Below are 18,686 nucleotides of genomic sequence, written 5' to 3'. Positions count from 1 at the left end.
TCCCTTCCAGCCTTACAGTCTATGAATCTATCTATGATAAATTTCACTTGCCTCTGTGAGGTTTCTTGAACTTTTCAAAGGGGAGGGGACAGCTGTAGCTTGACCTGTGTCCTGGTGAGCAAAGGGGGCAGGGAGAGCTGTGATTTTTCCATGATAAAAAAACCCAAATCAAATGCCAAAATTTATAGGTATTTAGAATTTATTTTATTATAGTGATTGAGACACTGGTAGGCTTCCAATTTGCTTTAAAATTGTAAATATATCAATAAAACAATGTATTCAACATATAGATATATCTATATATAGGTATAGCTATATAGAGACAGATAGATCTATATCTGTCTATATAGATAGATATATTAGTAGCATTTCATTTTAATCATGCTAAAATGCAGGTTGGGGGGGGTGTTAATCAGAGAATTTGCAGTTTTTAAACAGTGAAAGCAGAATCTTTGGTCATACAGGCCACAGGGTCTTACAGCAATTTTACAAACATCAGAAGTAGAGAGTTTGAATGCAATTGTTACTTCAATACTAAGCTATACATATATTTTCAGCTCATTAAATTTTTCATGACTATTTTCATTAAAATTGTCTGATGATATTTTAGATTTTTCTAGCCAGGTAGTAAAATGTCCCATGACTGCATTTCTCTTTGTTTTGGAGGTAATTACTGACCATAGATATTTATACAGCACCCCCCATCACCAAAGTCCTTAAGTGCCTATTAAAAGGAATCTTTACTGTTGGTCACATGTCTGAGAGAAGCCTTGCCACAAGACACAAAGGGAACAAAAACCACCCAGTCTGCCTTAAACCATCATTTCTTTTTATTTTACATTGACTTTGTATGTGACAGAAATATAAGGTTTTCTTAAGCAGTTTTCTAAAACACTTAATTTTTAAGTGTTCCTAAGAAAAGATACTGTTCTGTTCTTTCCATAGGTTGATTAGGCTTAGTTTTGTAGAACTTTGCCCGATTTTGGCTATGCATAGACATAACCACTTTAAAAGAGCAAGAGGTTTCAGCATAGGATTTTGTATCAGCTATTAGATGTAACTGTTACATCTTCATGTTCTGGTAGTTGTGCAACAAATCTAAATTGTTGAAACTTAATCCTGAATAAAAGTTAAAGTAGCAACAGTTTTGCTATATTTTGTATTGCTGTAGGAGCGTGCAATTGTAATTGTTGCATTATAACAACTTACATTAGTATCAGTTGATATCAGTGCTGTTGTTGCATCTCTGTAAATATATGAACATATATTTGATCCTAAATACTTTCACTATCTTGTTCCTTTTACAGAATAATTAAATTGTAGAGATTCTTACCTAGATAAATTAGTTTACATCATGCAGAAACAATTATTCTGTTAATTTTAGATTTTTGCCAAATTATTTGCTTAAATTGACACATTTTTAAAACACTTTTCTATTGTCTTCTCTCCTTAACCAAGTTCCTTAAAGGCAAGGCTTGGTATTACCATATCCTTAATCTGTGTCTGTTGTGCTTAAAGTACATTATGACTGTAATGAATATATGTCTGCAAACGTTTTGTATTTTCCCTAAAAACTGGATAAAAAGTAGTGTGAAAAAGGAATGGGTTTAGATTTTCTCCCAAGACTCAATACTAAACAGTAGAACCAGGACACATATCAGTTTTACCCTATTGTCTTAATATAGTCCTGTTAATTTAAATACATGAACCAGAGCCATTGGAGAGACTTTAAAACTCCTGAAAAAAATAGCAGTAATTATTTTTTCTGATTCCATATAACTAATAAATCCTATTTAATGAATCCTAGGTTCCTTTAGCTTTAAAGCATCTCCTTTTGATGTCTTGACAATGATGCAGTAGTAATTAAGGCTCCTGACAGACATTGGTATGATTGCATAATGGCATACCAGAAGGCATGATTTTTGGGATTAGGTATAAAATTCTTCCCACAAAATTCCTCACAATAGCTACATTGCTGGGGCATGCAGTTAAGGATCAGGAGCTCCCCAGTCTCAAGCTGTCTGCACTGTGGCAGCATCATCTGCAAGTGCAGGACTCTTACAGATGATTCCACAGCTGACAAGCTCACCCTGGCATGGGGACAGTTAAAGCCTTACACTGCAGGCCAGGTCCTGGAGAGCCCAGGATTACCTGCTGCCTGACTTCTGCCATTGAGCAGGATGGTACTCTGTCCTGGACCCCGAGGCTGCCCCCTGCCCGATATCAACTATCAAATGATCTTTGGCATCAGGACAGGGTGGAGCCCTGGATCCAGCACCAATGTAACATGTTCAGTTTAAAACTGGATACAATCCACCATCTATGTGGCTGGCTTGCATTTTATCCTGCACTTCCCTGAACGCGTAGCATGTTGCAATTTATCATGAGATTGACGATTAGTCTATTTGAATGATGAAAAGTTACATTTCTGTGTAAACAGTGTGATTTTCTTTGGAAACACTAAGTGCCTATAGTTCTAAAAACAAATTTAATGGATTCAGATGCTTGTTTTTAAAATTTTCCCAAAAGTATTGCAGAAAATTTACCGCTTTTCTGATGCTGAAATTATAAATCATTATATATTTACTCATTGCCAAAACCTGCCTGGAAATTTCATTATTCAGAAAATACACAATCCTTCTGGATTTTACAGTGGTTTTCTTGATCTTGGGAAGGAGAAACGTTTATAATATTATTGTGCTTTCTGTATAGAAGCATCACCTTTTTTCAAATAGGAAAGAAAACTTCAATCAATGGTGGTCCTAAACAGCTAAAAATAGGTCACTTCAGCCTTACAAGACTTTTGGCTTTAATGCTGGAGATTCCCTTCTTCACAATATGTATCAGAACCATTCAGCTACTAAGAGTCATCGTTCCCCTCTGGTTTCCCTCAGTCCCATTCCACTTTCTTATGGAAGAGATTAGATTGGCAGTATTTTACAGGAGTTGCTTTTCCCATCACTCTTTGATCTATAAGTCTCCTTCATCCCTGTAGACATTCATGATCTTCATATTCTTGGTAGTCTCTGACTTTCTCATGTCCTTCAGTCAGTCTCTTTCCCTTTCTTTCCACTAAAGTGGGGGATGGGGGACAGGGAAGCAGGAGAGGAGCTAAGGAAGCAAATGGAGGTGGTAACTTTCAGCCTGTTTTCACTATGCTGCCTCTTGAGGAGGAATATGTTTTACAGCAGTTCTTTACTTTCCTGCATCCTATAGTGAGTTGTTGAGACAGTTACCATAGAAAAAATGCAAGGACTTAAAGAGATTGATGGAGGAAGAGAAAATCTAATTAAAATTCATATGACAGACTAAGAAAAGCAGAGAGGACCTGTTCTCGCATGTAAAATGTCTTAAGTTATCAAATGTCAACCAAGCTTCTCTTTTGGAATGTACCCAAAGCATGAAGATATGAATATGGAAACAATAAACCCCTTAACTTGTGTCATGCGAAGCAAAGATTTGGCAGAAGATTTCAAAAGTAACTAATAATTTGGGTGCCCTAAACTCTATGGGAGCTGCTTTCATCAGAAGTATTACAATGTGTTGATCATTAGGCCTGCGTGAAGCGGCTAGCATTCGCTTCAGATTTGGCCGATACGGGGGACAGTGATTCAATTCAGTGATTCGAATCACCGTCCTGAATTAATTTGGCCAAATCTGATTTGGAGATTCAGACGCAACAAGATTGGCTGATTCTCCAAATCAAACTGGCCACATCCCCACCCGCTCTCCCAGCCCTGCCAATGGCTGCCTCGCCCAGCCCCAGAGTCTTGGCTCTTTAAAAAAAAAAAAAAAAGCCCTGCACTCACCAGCTCCTGCCAGGTGGGGGGCGATCCCCATTGCCCCACACTCCATTGGGGGGGGGGGCTCTGCCACGAGCCCCCAGAAGTCCCAATGGCCACTGCAGCAGCTGGTGAGTGCAGGGCTTTTTTTTTTAAGAGCCAGGAGCTGGGGCAGGGCAGTCATTGATGTAGCTGGGAGAGTGGGCAGGTGTCAGGGCTGGGGGAGCAGGCAGGGGATGGGGCCTGGCGAGGGTCCCCCCATGGTCCTGTCCCTTATCCTCCTCCGCCCCCTACTTACCAGCATTGAGTCTGGGTCCAGCTCCCTGTAGCGGCAAGTGGATCCTGCCCAAATCTCCGAAGCTCTCTGAATCAATTTGGAGAGCTTCAAATTGATTCGGACCATTTTATTGGTCTCCCGATTTAATTCAGATTCTGAGATTCAGCCACCAAATCGGGCCAAATCTCCTCCGAATCGAATCAGCACCCGAAGCTTCGCACAGCTCTATTGAGCATACATCTGAAAATGAAGCAGTTTAAGATAGTTAGGCACCTTTAATCACTAGATACCTTTTCTTATTTTGGCCTTTCTTATTTTGCTTGGGTTAATCAGTTTCTTAAGTACTAGCCTACTGGAAAGGTAGTGTGCATGTGTTTACCTTATGTGGTTTTTTTTGTTTTTTAAATCCGTGGATGAAAGGGCTATGTGTATTTAAAGTATCATAAAGATTCTATCACCTTTAGGTTACAAAATGAAGAACACCACAGAAATAACCCAAGTTTGTTTTGATGGTTCCCTACAACTTTAACTATGATTTTTTCTTAGAAGTTGGACATAGTAGTATGTGGATTTCAACTGATGCTGCAACGTCTGTGCTTGAGCCACTAAAAGTAGTGTGGGCCAAATGCAGTGGGTACCCCTCCTACCCAGCACTGGTGAGTATGCAGCTTACCACTAGTGTTACCTCAACTGCTTGTATCACTTCGTCTGTTCTGCACACCTGGCTGTACATAACCTCCAAAGAAACCTGTACATTCTGATTCAGATTTGTGTAAAAGTAAATTTTCATTTTACCTTATTTACTGTATTTTCCATGAATGTAGTAGAAAAAGTCTTGTTCAGTAGTAGTTTATGATACATTGGGCTTAGACTGGGCCACTATACTCACATTACCTGTTAGTACAGGGGCGGGCAATTATTTTGGGTGGAGGGCCGCTTACTGAGTTTTGGCAAACCATCAAGGGCTGCATGACAGGCAGCCAGGGGCAGATATATATTAATTTTCTAAATTTTTTAGGGGCCCCACGGGCCAGATAGAATGGCCTGGTGGGCTGCATCTGGCCCGCGTGCCGCATTTTGCCCACCCCTGTGTTAGTAGGTATATGCTGGGAATATGGGGCACCTATACGTATACATTGAGGCTGCTCCGACATACTGTAATTACAGCATATGGTAATTACCGTGTTCCAGCAGACTTCAATGTCACGTGGTTTAGTGTCCCTGCACTCAAAAAATGGCAATGGGGACACTAACTAAAGCTTGTTTGAGCTTTAATTAAAGTTACCCCCAGAGCCATCTTCAACGTGGGGTCACTGATACACGTGATGCTTCAGGCACTTTAATTAGAGTGGCTCTCAGAGCCGCTCTAATTAAAGCACCCCTCCCACACACACCTCACCCCCCGGAGCGCATGTATGAACGCCCATGGTAACTAAATCTTTGGCTTCAGTGCAGGAAGGTAGTTTGCCCTCAGCCTCCAAGTGCAGCATTACATCACATCAGGGGCAGTAGCCTTTTTGCTTTTGAAACTCTGGATCATTATTGAAGCAAGATACTAGATTTGAAGAGAAATATGCTGAGCTGATATCACATTAGCCCAGGGGCAGGCAAAGTCTGGCCCGTGGGCTGGATCCGGTCAGCCAAGGACTCCAGCTGCCCTTGCCTGTGTGGCTTGGGCTGGTTTCCATGGAGACCCCAGCTGCACCTGTGCAGGAAAGCTTAGGCTGGGATTGCCATGGAGACCAGCCTCAGCTGCGCCCGCAGTGCAGTGCAGGGGGCTGCTCCGAAGTTGCTGGAAACTTGGGATGGGGGCATCTTGCTCTGGAGCCAGGGCAGAGCCATGATCTGTAGCCTGCACGCTCCAGGCAGGAACGCACAAACGGGATTATGGCTCTGCCTTGGCTTCTTGCAGTGGTGACAGCCTGGTCCCGAGTCAAGGCAGAGCCATGATCCCCTGCTTGTGCACCCCTGCCCAGAGCGTGCAGGCTACAGATCGCAGCTCTGTCCTGGCTCCAGAGCAAGTTGCCCCCACCCAAGTTCCCAGCAGCTCCGGAGCAGCTCCCTGTGTTGCTCTGCCGCGTGCACTGCTGACGTGGCTGAGGCTGCTTTCCGTGGCAACCCCAGCCTGAGCTTTCCTGCACAGATGCAGCTGGGTCTCCACAGAGACCGACCCAAGCCATGAGGGCAGGAGCTGCTGGGAAATGGAGTCCAGCTACTGGCCAGATCAGACATTTTGCCCACCCCTGCATTAGCTTGTGGTCAACACTTTCAAAAGCAACCAGTGGTTTGGGGTCAGTTTTTGGGTAGCCAACCTAAGAAAGATACCTTTTAAATAGCCTGATTTTTCAGAAAGTGCTGAAGAGCCATACTTTGAAGATCAGGCCTTTTTTTAGATGCGTCAAGTTTGATAAAATTTTGATCTCCCCCAGTTTTACTAGTTGCCATTTTTTTTTTTTTAATCTTGTGCTTGCTTTCTTTTATATGTCAAGTATAGTTCAATATTCTGAAATTAAAGTAGTGATTTAAGGACTTGTTGACATGGAGAATTACACTGGTTAAACATAACATGTAATTTTAATTCAATTTATGTAAGAGGTGCAGGAGACTGTGTGGGTGGATCATACTTGTTTTAAGCCAGGCCTATTTCAGTTTGGTTGAAGTTGATTAGAAATATGTTTAAGCAACCTAGTTTAATTAAATTTAAAAGCTTATGTGTAGCATGCTTATTTATGTTATGCCATTTGACTGGCAGTATCTTTCCAGTTAACTACATCATTAAAAAAAAAAAAAAAAGCCTATTCTTTTTAATCTGTATTCATCATTTTAAGAATAATTTTCTTCCATTTTGTAGATTATTGATCCTAAAATGCCTCGTGTTGCTGGTCATCACAATGGTGTTACAATACCAGTGCCACCTTTAGATGTATTGAAAATTGGAGAACAAATGCAGACCAAATCAGATGAGAAGCTCTTCTTAGTTTTGTTTTTTGACAACAAAAGAAGTTGGTATGTAAAATTATTTACTTAAAATATATGGAACATCTAATTTAATTGAATGACTTATAAGCCAAAGCAATGATTCATATTTTAGTTTTTCGAAAGAGTTGAAACACCTTTTCTATCCATTTATTCAACCTTTAATGTCCTGAGTTGTTTCTGAAACCAAATTTTGCTGAAAGAAACTTTTTTTTATTTCCAGTTACTTATGAACTAAATACTGGCTAGGTGTAAGGTGGTTTGTTTTTATATTTACTTCATAACATTATTCTGGTGATTTTATGAAGTTTGTTTTCAAGGGAAATAAGGTAAAAAAAAAAAAAAAGAAGTGAGTTGTGTTTTCTTCATCAGTTTTCATCTGCAAATGTTGACTTTCTGTAGTACAATTTCTACCCCTTTGTTCCCCCATTGGTTCTGCTGTCTTTTGTGCTAAACAGTTCTACTTCTTTGGCATAATTGAGTTTCAGAGCTGCTAGTGGTGAACTCATACATCAGTTCCATATCGGATCTGCACCAATATAAGGAAAATTGATTGCATCAGCAGTCAGCCTTTTTTTTTGGCTGATGTGGCCAATAATGCCACCAATAAATGCCCCGTGCATGCGCGCAGCCACAGCACAGCATGCAGGCACCAGGAGTGCAGCAGTGTTTGGCTGGTAAGTGAAGTCTGTTGTGATTGAAGGGGAGTGGGAGTGGCACATTGACCATGGTGAGGGAGGGATTGGGGCTAGGGCAGGGGCAAGGGCAGGCTCTGTATAGCCAGGGCAGAGTGGGAGATGGAGCTGTGAATGACTTGTCTGGGTTGGGGGCAGGGAGGAGCTCCCACCACTGCATGCACCCCAGGGAAGGCATGGGGGGTGTGTGCCCCTGGATCTGCTCACGGGGCAAGTGCAGGCTGCCACTGCAGGCTGGGGCCAGGGTGGTGCCAGACTCTTCCCGGCAGGGGTGTCAGGCCAGGCTGTGCTCAGGGCAGGCAGAGGCGGTGCTGGGAGGGGGGCTACAGAGAATTTTAGGGTGGCTGCAGCACCCCCCATATACCCCTCCCAGTGCTGTCACCACCCAACCTGAGCACATCCCTAGCCTAGCCCCGCACTGGGAAGAGCTCGGCGCCACTCGGGCCCCAGCCTGCAGCAGTAGCTCACCCTTGTTCCGCTCGCAGATTTGGGGGCACACACCTCCCATGGCTCCCAGGGTGTGCGCAGCGATGGAAGCTGCATGCACTCCCCTCCCCCCTCCCGGGACAAACCACTCACGGCTCCATCCCCTGGCTGTGCATCATCTGCCCCAGCCCCAGACGCACTCCCTCCCTCACCACGGGGGCCTCAATCTGCACCTTCCCTCGCCTCTTCCCCCACAACAGATTTACCAGCTGGACGCTGGTAAATAAATCCATGCTGCCTGGCTGCATATCGGAATCAGATTGGTATTGGCTGATATGGCTCATTAATAATCAGCCATCAGTATGTGCCCAAAAATTCTCTATCGTGCACCCTTAAAAGCTGCCATTTCAACGTCCTTTTATTTTGCATCTTCTACTCATTCCTCAGCCAACTTTTTCTCTATATGCAGGATTTTCTAATTTTGCTTGTTTGTTTGCAAGATTAAATTGACACAGTGCAATATGATCTTCCTTTTCCCTTAGTTTAGTTGCCCTTCCTGTTCTCTATGACTGTTCCTATCAGATATAGAAGTTTCTTATCTTCTTTCCTGTCTCCTTGTGTCAGTGCTGCTTTACTTTTACTAGGGTCTCTCTCTCCTCTGATTCACTCTTTCTTTTATGATACAATGTGTATTTTCTCCTTTGAGTAATTGGTCATATGCACATTCTCACTTGTGGGTATGCTTAGCCCTTGAGCCTCTAAGCAGAAACTTTTTTCTTTAGTAGTACCTGTGGAGAAGTATGCGCTGGCTTGGGTTGGCAACCCCCGGCACATATGCCGGAGTATGGCATGCAAAGGAATTTGTTTGGCATGTGCGCCTTGGGGCAGATGGGAAAAGGGCTGGGGCTGTGCTGCCACAACAAGGATCGGGACAGTCACAGCTCCTCCACTGTCCATCTGGAGGTGTGTATATACTTTAAGCCAAGAAAGGAGGAAATAGTGTCCATCACTGAATCCTGTACTCTGGCACTATCCTTTGACCCAGGCTTTTTGTGTTCGAGTATGACTGATTCCATTTGGATCTCTTCCCATTCCGTCTCATGACCTGGATGCTGGATGGCAATTATGGCAAGTAGAGCATAGATGTTCTTCACCTGTCAAAAACATCGTCAGCCATAGTAGGAATTACTTTACCGGACAAACTTACCTGCCACCTTAGATTTTCCAACTGGTGATACTCCAAGCACCTTCCTTCAGCTGATTTTTCTCAGTTCAGAACATTTTGGACTACCTGTTAGGCCAATTAGTTGTAAAACCCATCTGTGAGCAAAATCAGGGTTCTTCTTGCAGCAGCTTTGGTACATTGTCACATACTCTCATGTCCAGTAGATCAGAGATTTTTCATAGGAGGGAGTAAAGGTGTTTCTTGACTGGGTCAGATGTGTAACAAAACCTATCTTTCATGGCTTTAATGCACCCATTTCATGAGCCTTTGGTGATCTTTTGATTGCCGCACTTCTCCAGGTAGGTGGCATCTTTTGGTAACAGTCACTTTCACAAGAAGGATTGGTGAGATCCAGGCCTTCATAGAGGGGTCCACCCATGCTACCTTTTTTTTTCCTTGACAAGATTATTCCCTAAGGTGATCGCTGAGTTTCACTTAACCAGCAGATTTTTCCCCCAAAACCACATACCTGCCATCTGAGTCTTTGCTACACATGCTGGCTGTTAAGGAGACATTGGCCTATTACTGCATAGGAGTAAGCCCCTCCATAAGTCTGCATGGGTTCTTGTAGCTATAGTCAAGGAATGTAAATGTACATTTATGTGCATAACTGATTATCAGGTTGTGTGAAATTTTGCTATCAGACAGCCAAATAGCTGTCCTTAGGTGGTTCCTGTCTACTTCACCAAAGTGTAGTTCACTTCCAGAGAAACTCTTCACTATCAAACTCAGTTCATACCTTTGCGATCATTATGCTTTTGTGGAGTGCTATAAAGTAGATGACACATTCAGCACACCTCCAAGCGCTTCTCACCTAGAGGCCCACTTCCTTATATGTGACAAGCACTACTTTGGAGTTACTTACAAGTAAAAATGCATATGTGGACAACTGCTTGAATGGTAAATTACTAGTAACTGGAATTCTTTTGAAGCACACTTGATCTTAGCCTACAAGAGGTCAAGAAGTGATTGTTCACATACCCAGAACTGAGAATGCATATGGACAAAGTATCTTGAAAAACTCTGCTTACTTGTAAATAACTCCCCTTTGTGTGTTCCATCTTAATTTAAAAAACACTTGATTTTTCAGATACTACTTTGCTATGCTATCTTCCTTGTTACTGTTGAATGTGATGCATAAAAATACTGCTCTGTATCTTCTGCCTTGGAAACATGCTTGCCAGTGTAATTTTCTTAGCCAGAGTTCAGAACAAATACTCCATTGTTAGTGATCCTTGATCCTTCAGGTAACTTTCTTACAACTGATTGTTCTTCTTTAAATGTAGCCCTATGGCTTGGCTTCCCTTTCTAACTGTTCATTCTGTATGTCCTTCAGAGGACTCTCTTGATTCCCTTCCCAACAACCTGTGGTGATTCTACAGGGCCCTGTCCTCCATCCTTTATGTTCCTCCTCTATAACTTATATGTGGATAATCTCACTTGCAAACACACAAGGACAAGATACTATCTCCATGCTTAAGACTATCAAAGATATCCCAGACAGTACAGGACAAATTTTGTTTCTCTTTACACACCCAAGCCACATAAGTTCTTCAGCTACATAAATTGTACTTTCACCATTTTTATGCAGTTTTCAATTCTGTTACTCATGCAGTGTGGACACACAAATGTCTGTGAAGCTATGTGTGCAGTAGGCTGCACTCTGGATGGGCAGTTACAAAAATATGTATGTGTGTATCCAAAAAAGAGGAGAGTCCTATACCTGAGCAGGGTAAGGTACTCATGGGTTCAGGGGAGCAGCCAACAGAGGGAGATGCAAGAGGCCGGAAAGATAACAATTTTGAGCATGTGTGGCTCAGTGAAGTGAATGGAGAGCTCTAGAGGGGGCAAGACCCTGGCTCTAGACACTTGTTTCCCAGTAGCTTGGAAACTTCTCCACTGCTTTCTATCCATTTTGTATAATGAACATTATGTTTAAGATACTTGGGTACTGGGGAAAATGATTTGAGTTTTTGCCTGACTTGTGGCTGGATGGGTAGAGCACTGTGTCGAGTAGTCAAATGCAGAGAGTTTCAAACCCCTTCTGGGTATGGTCAGTGGAGGCACTAGAACCTGGGTCTTCTACTTCCTACTATGGACTAAAGCATGGGAAGTTTCATTATAGTAGTCCTGCCCATGCTACCCCTATTATGTGTTTTTGCCAGGTAGAATTTTGCAAGTGCGTAGAGGTGGAGAGGCCTGGCTGGCATGTAGCCTATTGCAAAAACTCAGTAAAATGTCATGTAAATGTCTGGAAAATAACCATTTGTACATGTGAAGTGAACTAGAATTTGGCCCTTTCTGACCTAATAAAAACTTTTAGCATATGCTTGTTGATATCTCACTTAAGCTCAAAATAACCAGAATTCCTCTTTACTCTCTCCTTTCCTGATTGTTGCTGGCAGCACCCCCACTCTTTCTGCTAATTCAGGTCCATAAGCTCTTCAACTTGAACCTTGCTCTAGGTCTTCACGGCCATGCTGCCTGAGAATCTTGCAGATCCCTTCATGGAATATCTTTAAGATACTGCCTTTCCCACACAGCTAAAAGTCTCATCAGTGCTCTTATCAGCTTTTATTTGTTTTTGCACCCTACTGTGATGCTACTGCTCGTTTTCTTGTCCTGTTGGCTTTGACCACATCACCCGTGTAGAATCATTCCACTGGCTGCTTTTTTTTCTTTCATATCAAACAAACTATTTGTCTTTACTTTCCAAGCCCTCCAGTCTAACCATATCCCTAGTTATTAGTCCATTTACTATCGATTGTTGTCTTTCACTTCAGAACAGCCTATGAGGCCACTTTGCATCACTTGTTATATTTTTAAACAACTTGGAGTGCTACCCTGCACATTCAGGAGGAGCTTCCCATAAACCTCTTTAATTCCAGCTCATTATCATCCCTTGAAATTACTCTTCAGAACTTTTTCCATGGTGCTTCCAAAAAAGGGGGGGGAGGGGCAGTGATTGAACTGCTGCCTATTGTGCTAGCCACTGTTGTCTTGTTTCCTTTTACTTCCCATCTATTCATCTGCAGTTCTTTGACTTGCATTTAGATTGGAAGACAGTTTTCCAGTTTCTCTCTTAAATTTTTAACTCTGAAAATATAATCACACAGTATTTAAAATTAATTCCTACTTGTTCACACTTAAATGGGCTTCTAGTATCAAAATTTAATAATTTTAAATCATTGGAAGCTTCTCCCCTCATAGCACAAAAATTGAAAGTAATATTAAAATTTTATTTTAAAACACATACTTCCTCAGTTCCCCTAATTAAGTATATTTTTCCATTTTGTGAAACTTGAGAAAACTGGATTGACTAAGCAGTTTTTGAAGATGAAATTTTTTTCTTTCATTGCTTAAATCAGGGGTTCTCAAACTTAGGGTACACAAGACCTCTCTGGGGGGTACACAGGAGAAATTGTGCAGTAGCAGATTTAATTTTCATTATAATAATAATGGGCATTTAATGACTTAAAATATAAAGTGTATGCTGGTAGGGGTACACAGGCAGCTGGTGAATCTGGAAGGGGTGTGTGCAATAAGAAAAAGTTTGGGAACCTTTGGCTTAAGTTAAAAAAATTAAGAATTTCCTCCATTTTAATTCTAGACTATAATTCAGAGTTCTTTATTTTCCCAAAAATTCATGATATCACTAAATCCTAAAATGGAAGGAGGGGAAAGCTGGACTCTCTATTTTGGATAGTGTTTGGTTGTTCTATATTCGGTCAAGGCCTGTATTTTACACTTGTCCTTACTGAAATTCATATTCTTAATTTAAGGCAACTTATCAAGGTCAGTTTGAATCTTGATACTGTCCTCTTAAATACCTGCTATTCCACTCAACTTTGTATCATCTGCAAACCATCTTTCAAATAATTAATGGTCTAGGACAGATTCACAGGAAACCTCACTTCTTAGACATTGAGCCATTGATGAACCTTTGAGAGACCTCTACAACTAGGCTCTTCATCTAGGCTCTACAACTTGCAGCTTCTGGGGTGCATATAGCCCTGATGGGGTTAACCTGTAGCCCCCAGGCTCCCAGTCCAGGTGCTGCTCCCTCTCATTGTTTTCTTGTTGCTCCCATGGGAGTCTCCAGGTTCCACCTACCTCCTTCCGCTTCTGCTTCCTACTCCTCCCCCTGTGAGTGGAACAGCACAGCCCATAGTGCTGAGGGACCCCACACAGTGTGATGGTGATGGTGGTGGTGGTTCCCCTGTTGCCTGGAGCCCCAGGGGAGGGGCTCCACATGGTTTGACACTGCATGGCATGGTGCAGTTGGGAGCAGTGTAGCCTGTGGTGTGAGGGACACGTGGCACTCAAAAGTTGAACAGCCCTTCTCTAGACTGTATTTCCTTACCTTCCTGATGAAAATGTCATGAGAGATGATGTTAAAGGCCTTGCTTAAGTCAAAGTATATCCACTGCTCTTACTTTCTCTAACCACCTTGCCATGGTATGAAACTGGCTTAGTTAAACATGCCTTGCTCTTGACAAATCCACGTTGGCTGTTCCTAATGACCTTGTTATATCCTGTAAGTGCATAGGAAAAAGTTTCCTGCTGATGTTTCCAGGATTGCTCTGACCAGTCTTTACACCAGTCTCTGACCAGTTTGTACTCTTCAGTGTCTTCATCAGTGACTTGGATATAGTTGTGAGGTGAACTCTGTCCAAGTTTGCAGATGATACTAAATTGTAGGGTGAAACGCACACTCTGGGGGGTAGGGAACAATTGCAGGCAGACCTGGACAGGTTGGAAAAATGGGTAGAACACAATAGGATGCAGTTCAACAAGGACAAATGCAGAATGCTGCACCTAGGACATAAAAATATCCAGCATGCCTACTGGCTGGGAAATGACCCTCTCAGCAGCCCAGAAGTGGAAAGGGATCTTGGAGTCATAGTGGACTCCAAGATGAACATGAGTCAGTGTGACGAAATCATCAGCAAAGCTAACCGCACTTTATCATGCATCAGCAGATGCATGACAAATAGAACCAAAGAGGTGATACTTCCCCTCTGTGTGGCATTGGTCAGACCGCAGTTGGAGTACTGCATCCAGTTTTGGGTGCCGTACTTCAAGAAGGATGTTGACAGACTTGAGAGGGTCCAGAGGAGAGCCACTCATGTGGTTAGGGCCTTACAGGACAAGCCTTATGAGGGTCCTGGACCTCTTCAGCCTCCACAAGAGAAAGTTGAGAGCTGATCTTGTGGTTGCCTACATATTCATTAGTGGGGCTCAGCAAGGAATTGGAGATGCTCTGTTCACCAGGGTGCATCTTGGGGTAACAGTGATAGACGGTCACAAACTGAGATAGCAGATTTAAGCTAGACATCAGGAAGAACTTCACAGTAAGGGTGGCCAGAATTTGGAATGGGCATCCAAGGGAGGTGGTGCTCTCCCCTACCTTGGGGGTCTTTAAGAGAAGGCTAGATAGGCATCCGGCTGGGGTCGTCTAACCCCAGCACTCTTTCCTGCCCAGGCAGGGGGTCAGACTCCATAGAATCATAGAAGTAGGGTCGGAAGGGACCTCGTAGATCTTCAAGTCCGACCCCCTGCCTGGGCAGGAGGGAAACTGGGCTCAAGTGACCCCAGCCAGGTAGGCATTGAGCCGCTTCTTAAAGACCCCCAGGGTAGGAGCCAGCACCACTTCCCTTGGTAGTTGGTTCCAGATCCTAGCTGCCCTAACTGTGAAGTAGTTCCTACGGATCCATGATCTCCATGATCTGTTGAGGTCCTTTCTGACACTAGCATCTGTGAACCGCTGACTCCCATATTTGCCATTAGTTACATTCCTGGGGTGCCTGTTGGATTTGAAAATTTTCCATGGTCAATTAAAAAATTTTGAAATTACCTGGCATTTCAAACCTTTCTTCAAAAACACTTGATAGAAATTGTTTTAAAACATATAATCCTTTGCAATGTGTCATGAGAAACATTTATATAAAGAGCTATTGTAATATGTTAGGACAGGGGTTTTCAACCTTTTTGGATCAGTATACCCCTGGTGGTTGGATGTGAAGCCGGAAGCACGGAGTGGTGTGTGGCTGAATGTGGAGCGGCAGCCACCACTGCGTACAAGCTTCCCCTGCCCCCCACGTCCACCTGAGTGGGTGGCACCTGTGCGGCAGCATGGGATGGTGCATGGCAGTTTTCCATCCCTGCCCGCCCGCACATACCCCCCTAGGGCCTTCTCAGGTACCCCTTGGGGTACGCATACCCCCAGTTGACAACCCATGTGTTAGGAAGATCCTCTTGGTCTCTGTTTTATTTAACCTATTATTTTATTTTATTGTGTTTTGTAGGCAGTGGCTTCCAAAATCCAAAATGGTTCCCCTTGGGATTGATGAGACCATAGACAAGTTAAAAATGATGGAAGGTCGTAACTCAAGCATTCGTAAAGCAGTAAGAATTGCTTTTGATCGTGCTATGAATCACCTGAGTAGAGTACATGGAGAACCAGTCAGCGACTTCAGTGATATTGACTAACAAAGATGCTACCAAGGCATGATACAGACTTGAACTTTGCTTAATTAACCTCTTTGTCTAAAAGAATGTATTGAAGATATAACCCCTTAATCATTGATTCAGTGGCTGAGTTCTGCAAACTTGAAAGAGTTGAGCAGTTCTTCTAAATCACCATTGCCATATTGATTAATGATTTTATCATTGTGTTATAGTTTGGAGGGTTTTCCACTAAACCTGTTAATGTCTTGTTCATAGTGTTCATATTTTGTACATATATGTATATTCAACACTTAACTTATTCTGATTTTTAGGAGTAGCTGTTTAATTCCTTTTTTAAAGAAATTACTGGGGAGGGAGTAGGTTTTCATTTCCATGGTTTTACATTAAACTAAACATAGTTACCTAAGCACTCTCTTCCAGCTTATAGTGCTTAGTGAATTTTAAAGTATAATATCAAAATGACATCAAATATATGTTTGCCTAAATCATATATATAATATGGTGCTGCTTGTATCATTTTTCCTTAATCTGTAGCTTCTGAAAAGACTTCTGAATGTTTAATTTTGTGTAAATCATTGCTCTTTGCACAAAGTACCACTTATTTAAGATTGATGTAAATTTACAATTAAAAATGTGTATTTTAAAAAAGAAAGTAACATTATTTTGGAGGGTACTTTGTGAGAAAGACATCAAGAGTAAAATTATGCTATGTACATCACCTGCAAATCACCAAAAACACTCCATTGTTGCCCAAATAGGTTGTGGGTTTTTCTTTTTTTCTATTTTCCCTTTTCTGGTTTGTTTTGTTCTTTCAAAATTTTGGTTACTTTGTTTTAAACAAATCTGGCTTAAAGCCATAGAGCACATTTTCTTTCCAAATCACATCCCACCTATCTCCCATAGATTTTATTTTGTTCATATATGTGCCTCCCTATATTTTATTTATTGTAGAAAATGTACTAATTTTGCTTTATAATGAAAAAAAAATTGACAAAGTATATTATTATGCATTTTTATACAGGCACATGAGAAGACAACCTGCTTGGGAGAAAAGTGTATTGGAAATTGTATAAAATGATTTGATGGCTTGTGTGTAATTTTGATTTTTGTAACTTGTAATCTTTTGTTTCCAATAAGGGGATATGTAACTTTTAATTTAGAACACTTTGGTAGCAATAGAAACTTTGGATACATTTTTGTATGGTACATGTGATGTATATAGAATTAGTACTTTATTTTTATTTTTAAGAAGTAAAGCATTATGTTTGGGCAGGGGGAAGAAAGAGGGTGGGTTTCCAGAACTGCAATTTTTATATTAAAAAAAATAAAGTCAAGATATTGATTGTTGTAGCTACTTTATTCCTACATTCACTGAAATACTGAATTTGTAACAATGAAAATGGCAAGGTATGTTTGCAATGTGATTTATAATGCCTCCATTATTTATAAATGCACTGTGTTGAACTTTTTTGCAGTGATATCCTAAATACTGTACCAAGTTATATAATATGAAACACCAAATAATGCATATACATGCACGAAGTATTTATGCCCAGCTTTTTTATAATGGATTAGCAAATACAGCAAAACCAATAATTTACATTTTTTTTAATTTCATTGAATAGCATTCTTCATTGTAAACCTGCTTGAATCTTTATTTTAAAGGGACAGTCAATTACTTTTTAAATAGTTTTTAATGTTTTTATTCTCTATTGTTTGTAATACCCCCTTAGAAGCTTGAAATAAAATTTCTTTCTCAACTGATAGTTTTGTCCTGAATTTGGCCCCTGCAGTTCTGCTATAGTGCCCCTTTTCCCAGTCCTGCACTGAATTGTTTAGGGAGCTACTAGATCAAAAACCTAATTGCTTTCTTGTTGTAGCATATGGGGTAGAAGTATAATCTTATGCTAAGAGCAACATATTGGGTATTCCAGTTACACTCCTATAGTATATGAGACTTCACTAACAAAAACCATGTTACACCCCTGTAATCTCATAGATAATCTGTGTAGAAAATGGTTGAACTGCAGTTTAGCTCCTTTTCCTACTTGCAACAGAAAACATTAATGTTGCTCCATATGAGGGAATTAAGCTGATCAGGTACCTTTAAGGTACTACGGTATGATGATACAGCCACTGTGTATGAGGTAGAAGCCCAACGTTTAAATGTTGTTGTCTTACAGTTCTAATGGGAAGTTCAAAATGAGTGGAGGGAGCTGTCATATCCACCTCTTCAGAGGGAACAGAAGAAAATAGACCTTACTTTTTAGGGGACTAGAAAAAATAAATTCATGCTTAAATCCCTTGGGGGTGGTGCTTATCCCTTCGCATCTGTTTCATCCCAAAATGTGTTTTTCTGGAAAAATCTGTATCAATTACAATGTCACTGTTCTTAGTACTGTTGAAATTGGATGTCATCCACTGGCAAGGAGCAAAACTTTTGAGGATTTCTGAAGCATTCTAGTTGTCTACCAGAAGAAAAAATTGATATGAGGGAAATATGGGTCCTTTGCTCTTACCTAAACTGGGACGGAGTGGCCAAGTAAAGACATATTGCTAAGGTTTCAGAGGCACAGATTTGGCTGCTACTTACTGACCCAGTTGTAAATGGCTGCCAGATCCATCATACTGGGAACTTGGAGGCAATAAAGTGCTAACCATGATCTCTTGTTTGCTGTTGGCTGCTGCTGTCCAGGAGGCTGTTCTGGTCAGGTGTATCCTTTGTCTCCAAAAACACAGGCCTGCAGTGCATGGAATTACAAAATGGATTTTTGTAAACTGCATGTTGCCCAACCAAGCATGTTCTTAGTAAATGTTTAGTATCAGCTGTAGGA

General features: G+C 41.5%; 1 protein-coding gene across 4 annotated transcripts in view; it reads left to right on the top strand.

Annotated features, from left to right (window-relative positions):
* Positions 1 to 17,616, top strand: part of BRD1 (bromodomain containing 1) — a 117,551-nt gene extending 99,935 nt beyond the window's left edge. For 3 of the 4 annotated variants that reach the window (XM_019491534.2, XM_019491539.2, XM_006267802.4), the window contains exons 11-13: positions 4,606 to 4,715; positions 6,911 to 7,065; positions 15,690 to 17,616. In XM_019491534.2, the coding sequence (XP_019347079.1) occupies positions 4,606 to 4,715; positions 6,911 to 7,065; positions 15,690 to 15,873 (449 nt within the window). In that variant the 3' untranslated portion in view covers positions 15,874 to 17,616. The remainder of the gene's footprint in view (positions 1 to 4,605; positions 4,716 to 6,910; positions 7,066 to 15,689) is intronic. The other variant, XM_059725901.1, reaches the window with a different exon arrangement.
* Positions 17,617 to 18,686: the final 1,070 nt, after the last annotated feature.

The sequence above is a fragment of the Alligator mississippiensis genome, chromosome 4, assembly GCF_030867095.1.
Source record: "Alligator mississippiensis isolate rAllMis1 chromosome 4, rAllMis1, whole genome shotgun sequence".
Lineage (NCBI taxonomy): Eukaryota > Metazoa > Chordata > Crocodylia > Alligatoridae > Alligator > Alligator mississippiensis.
This window is presented reverse-complemented; position numbering and strand designations above follow the sequence as displayed.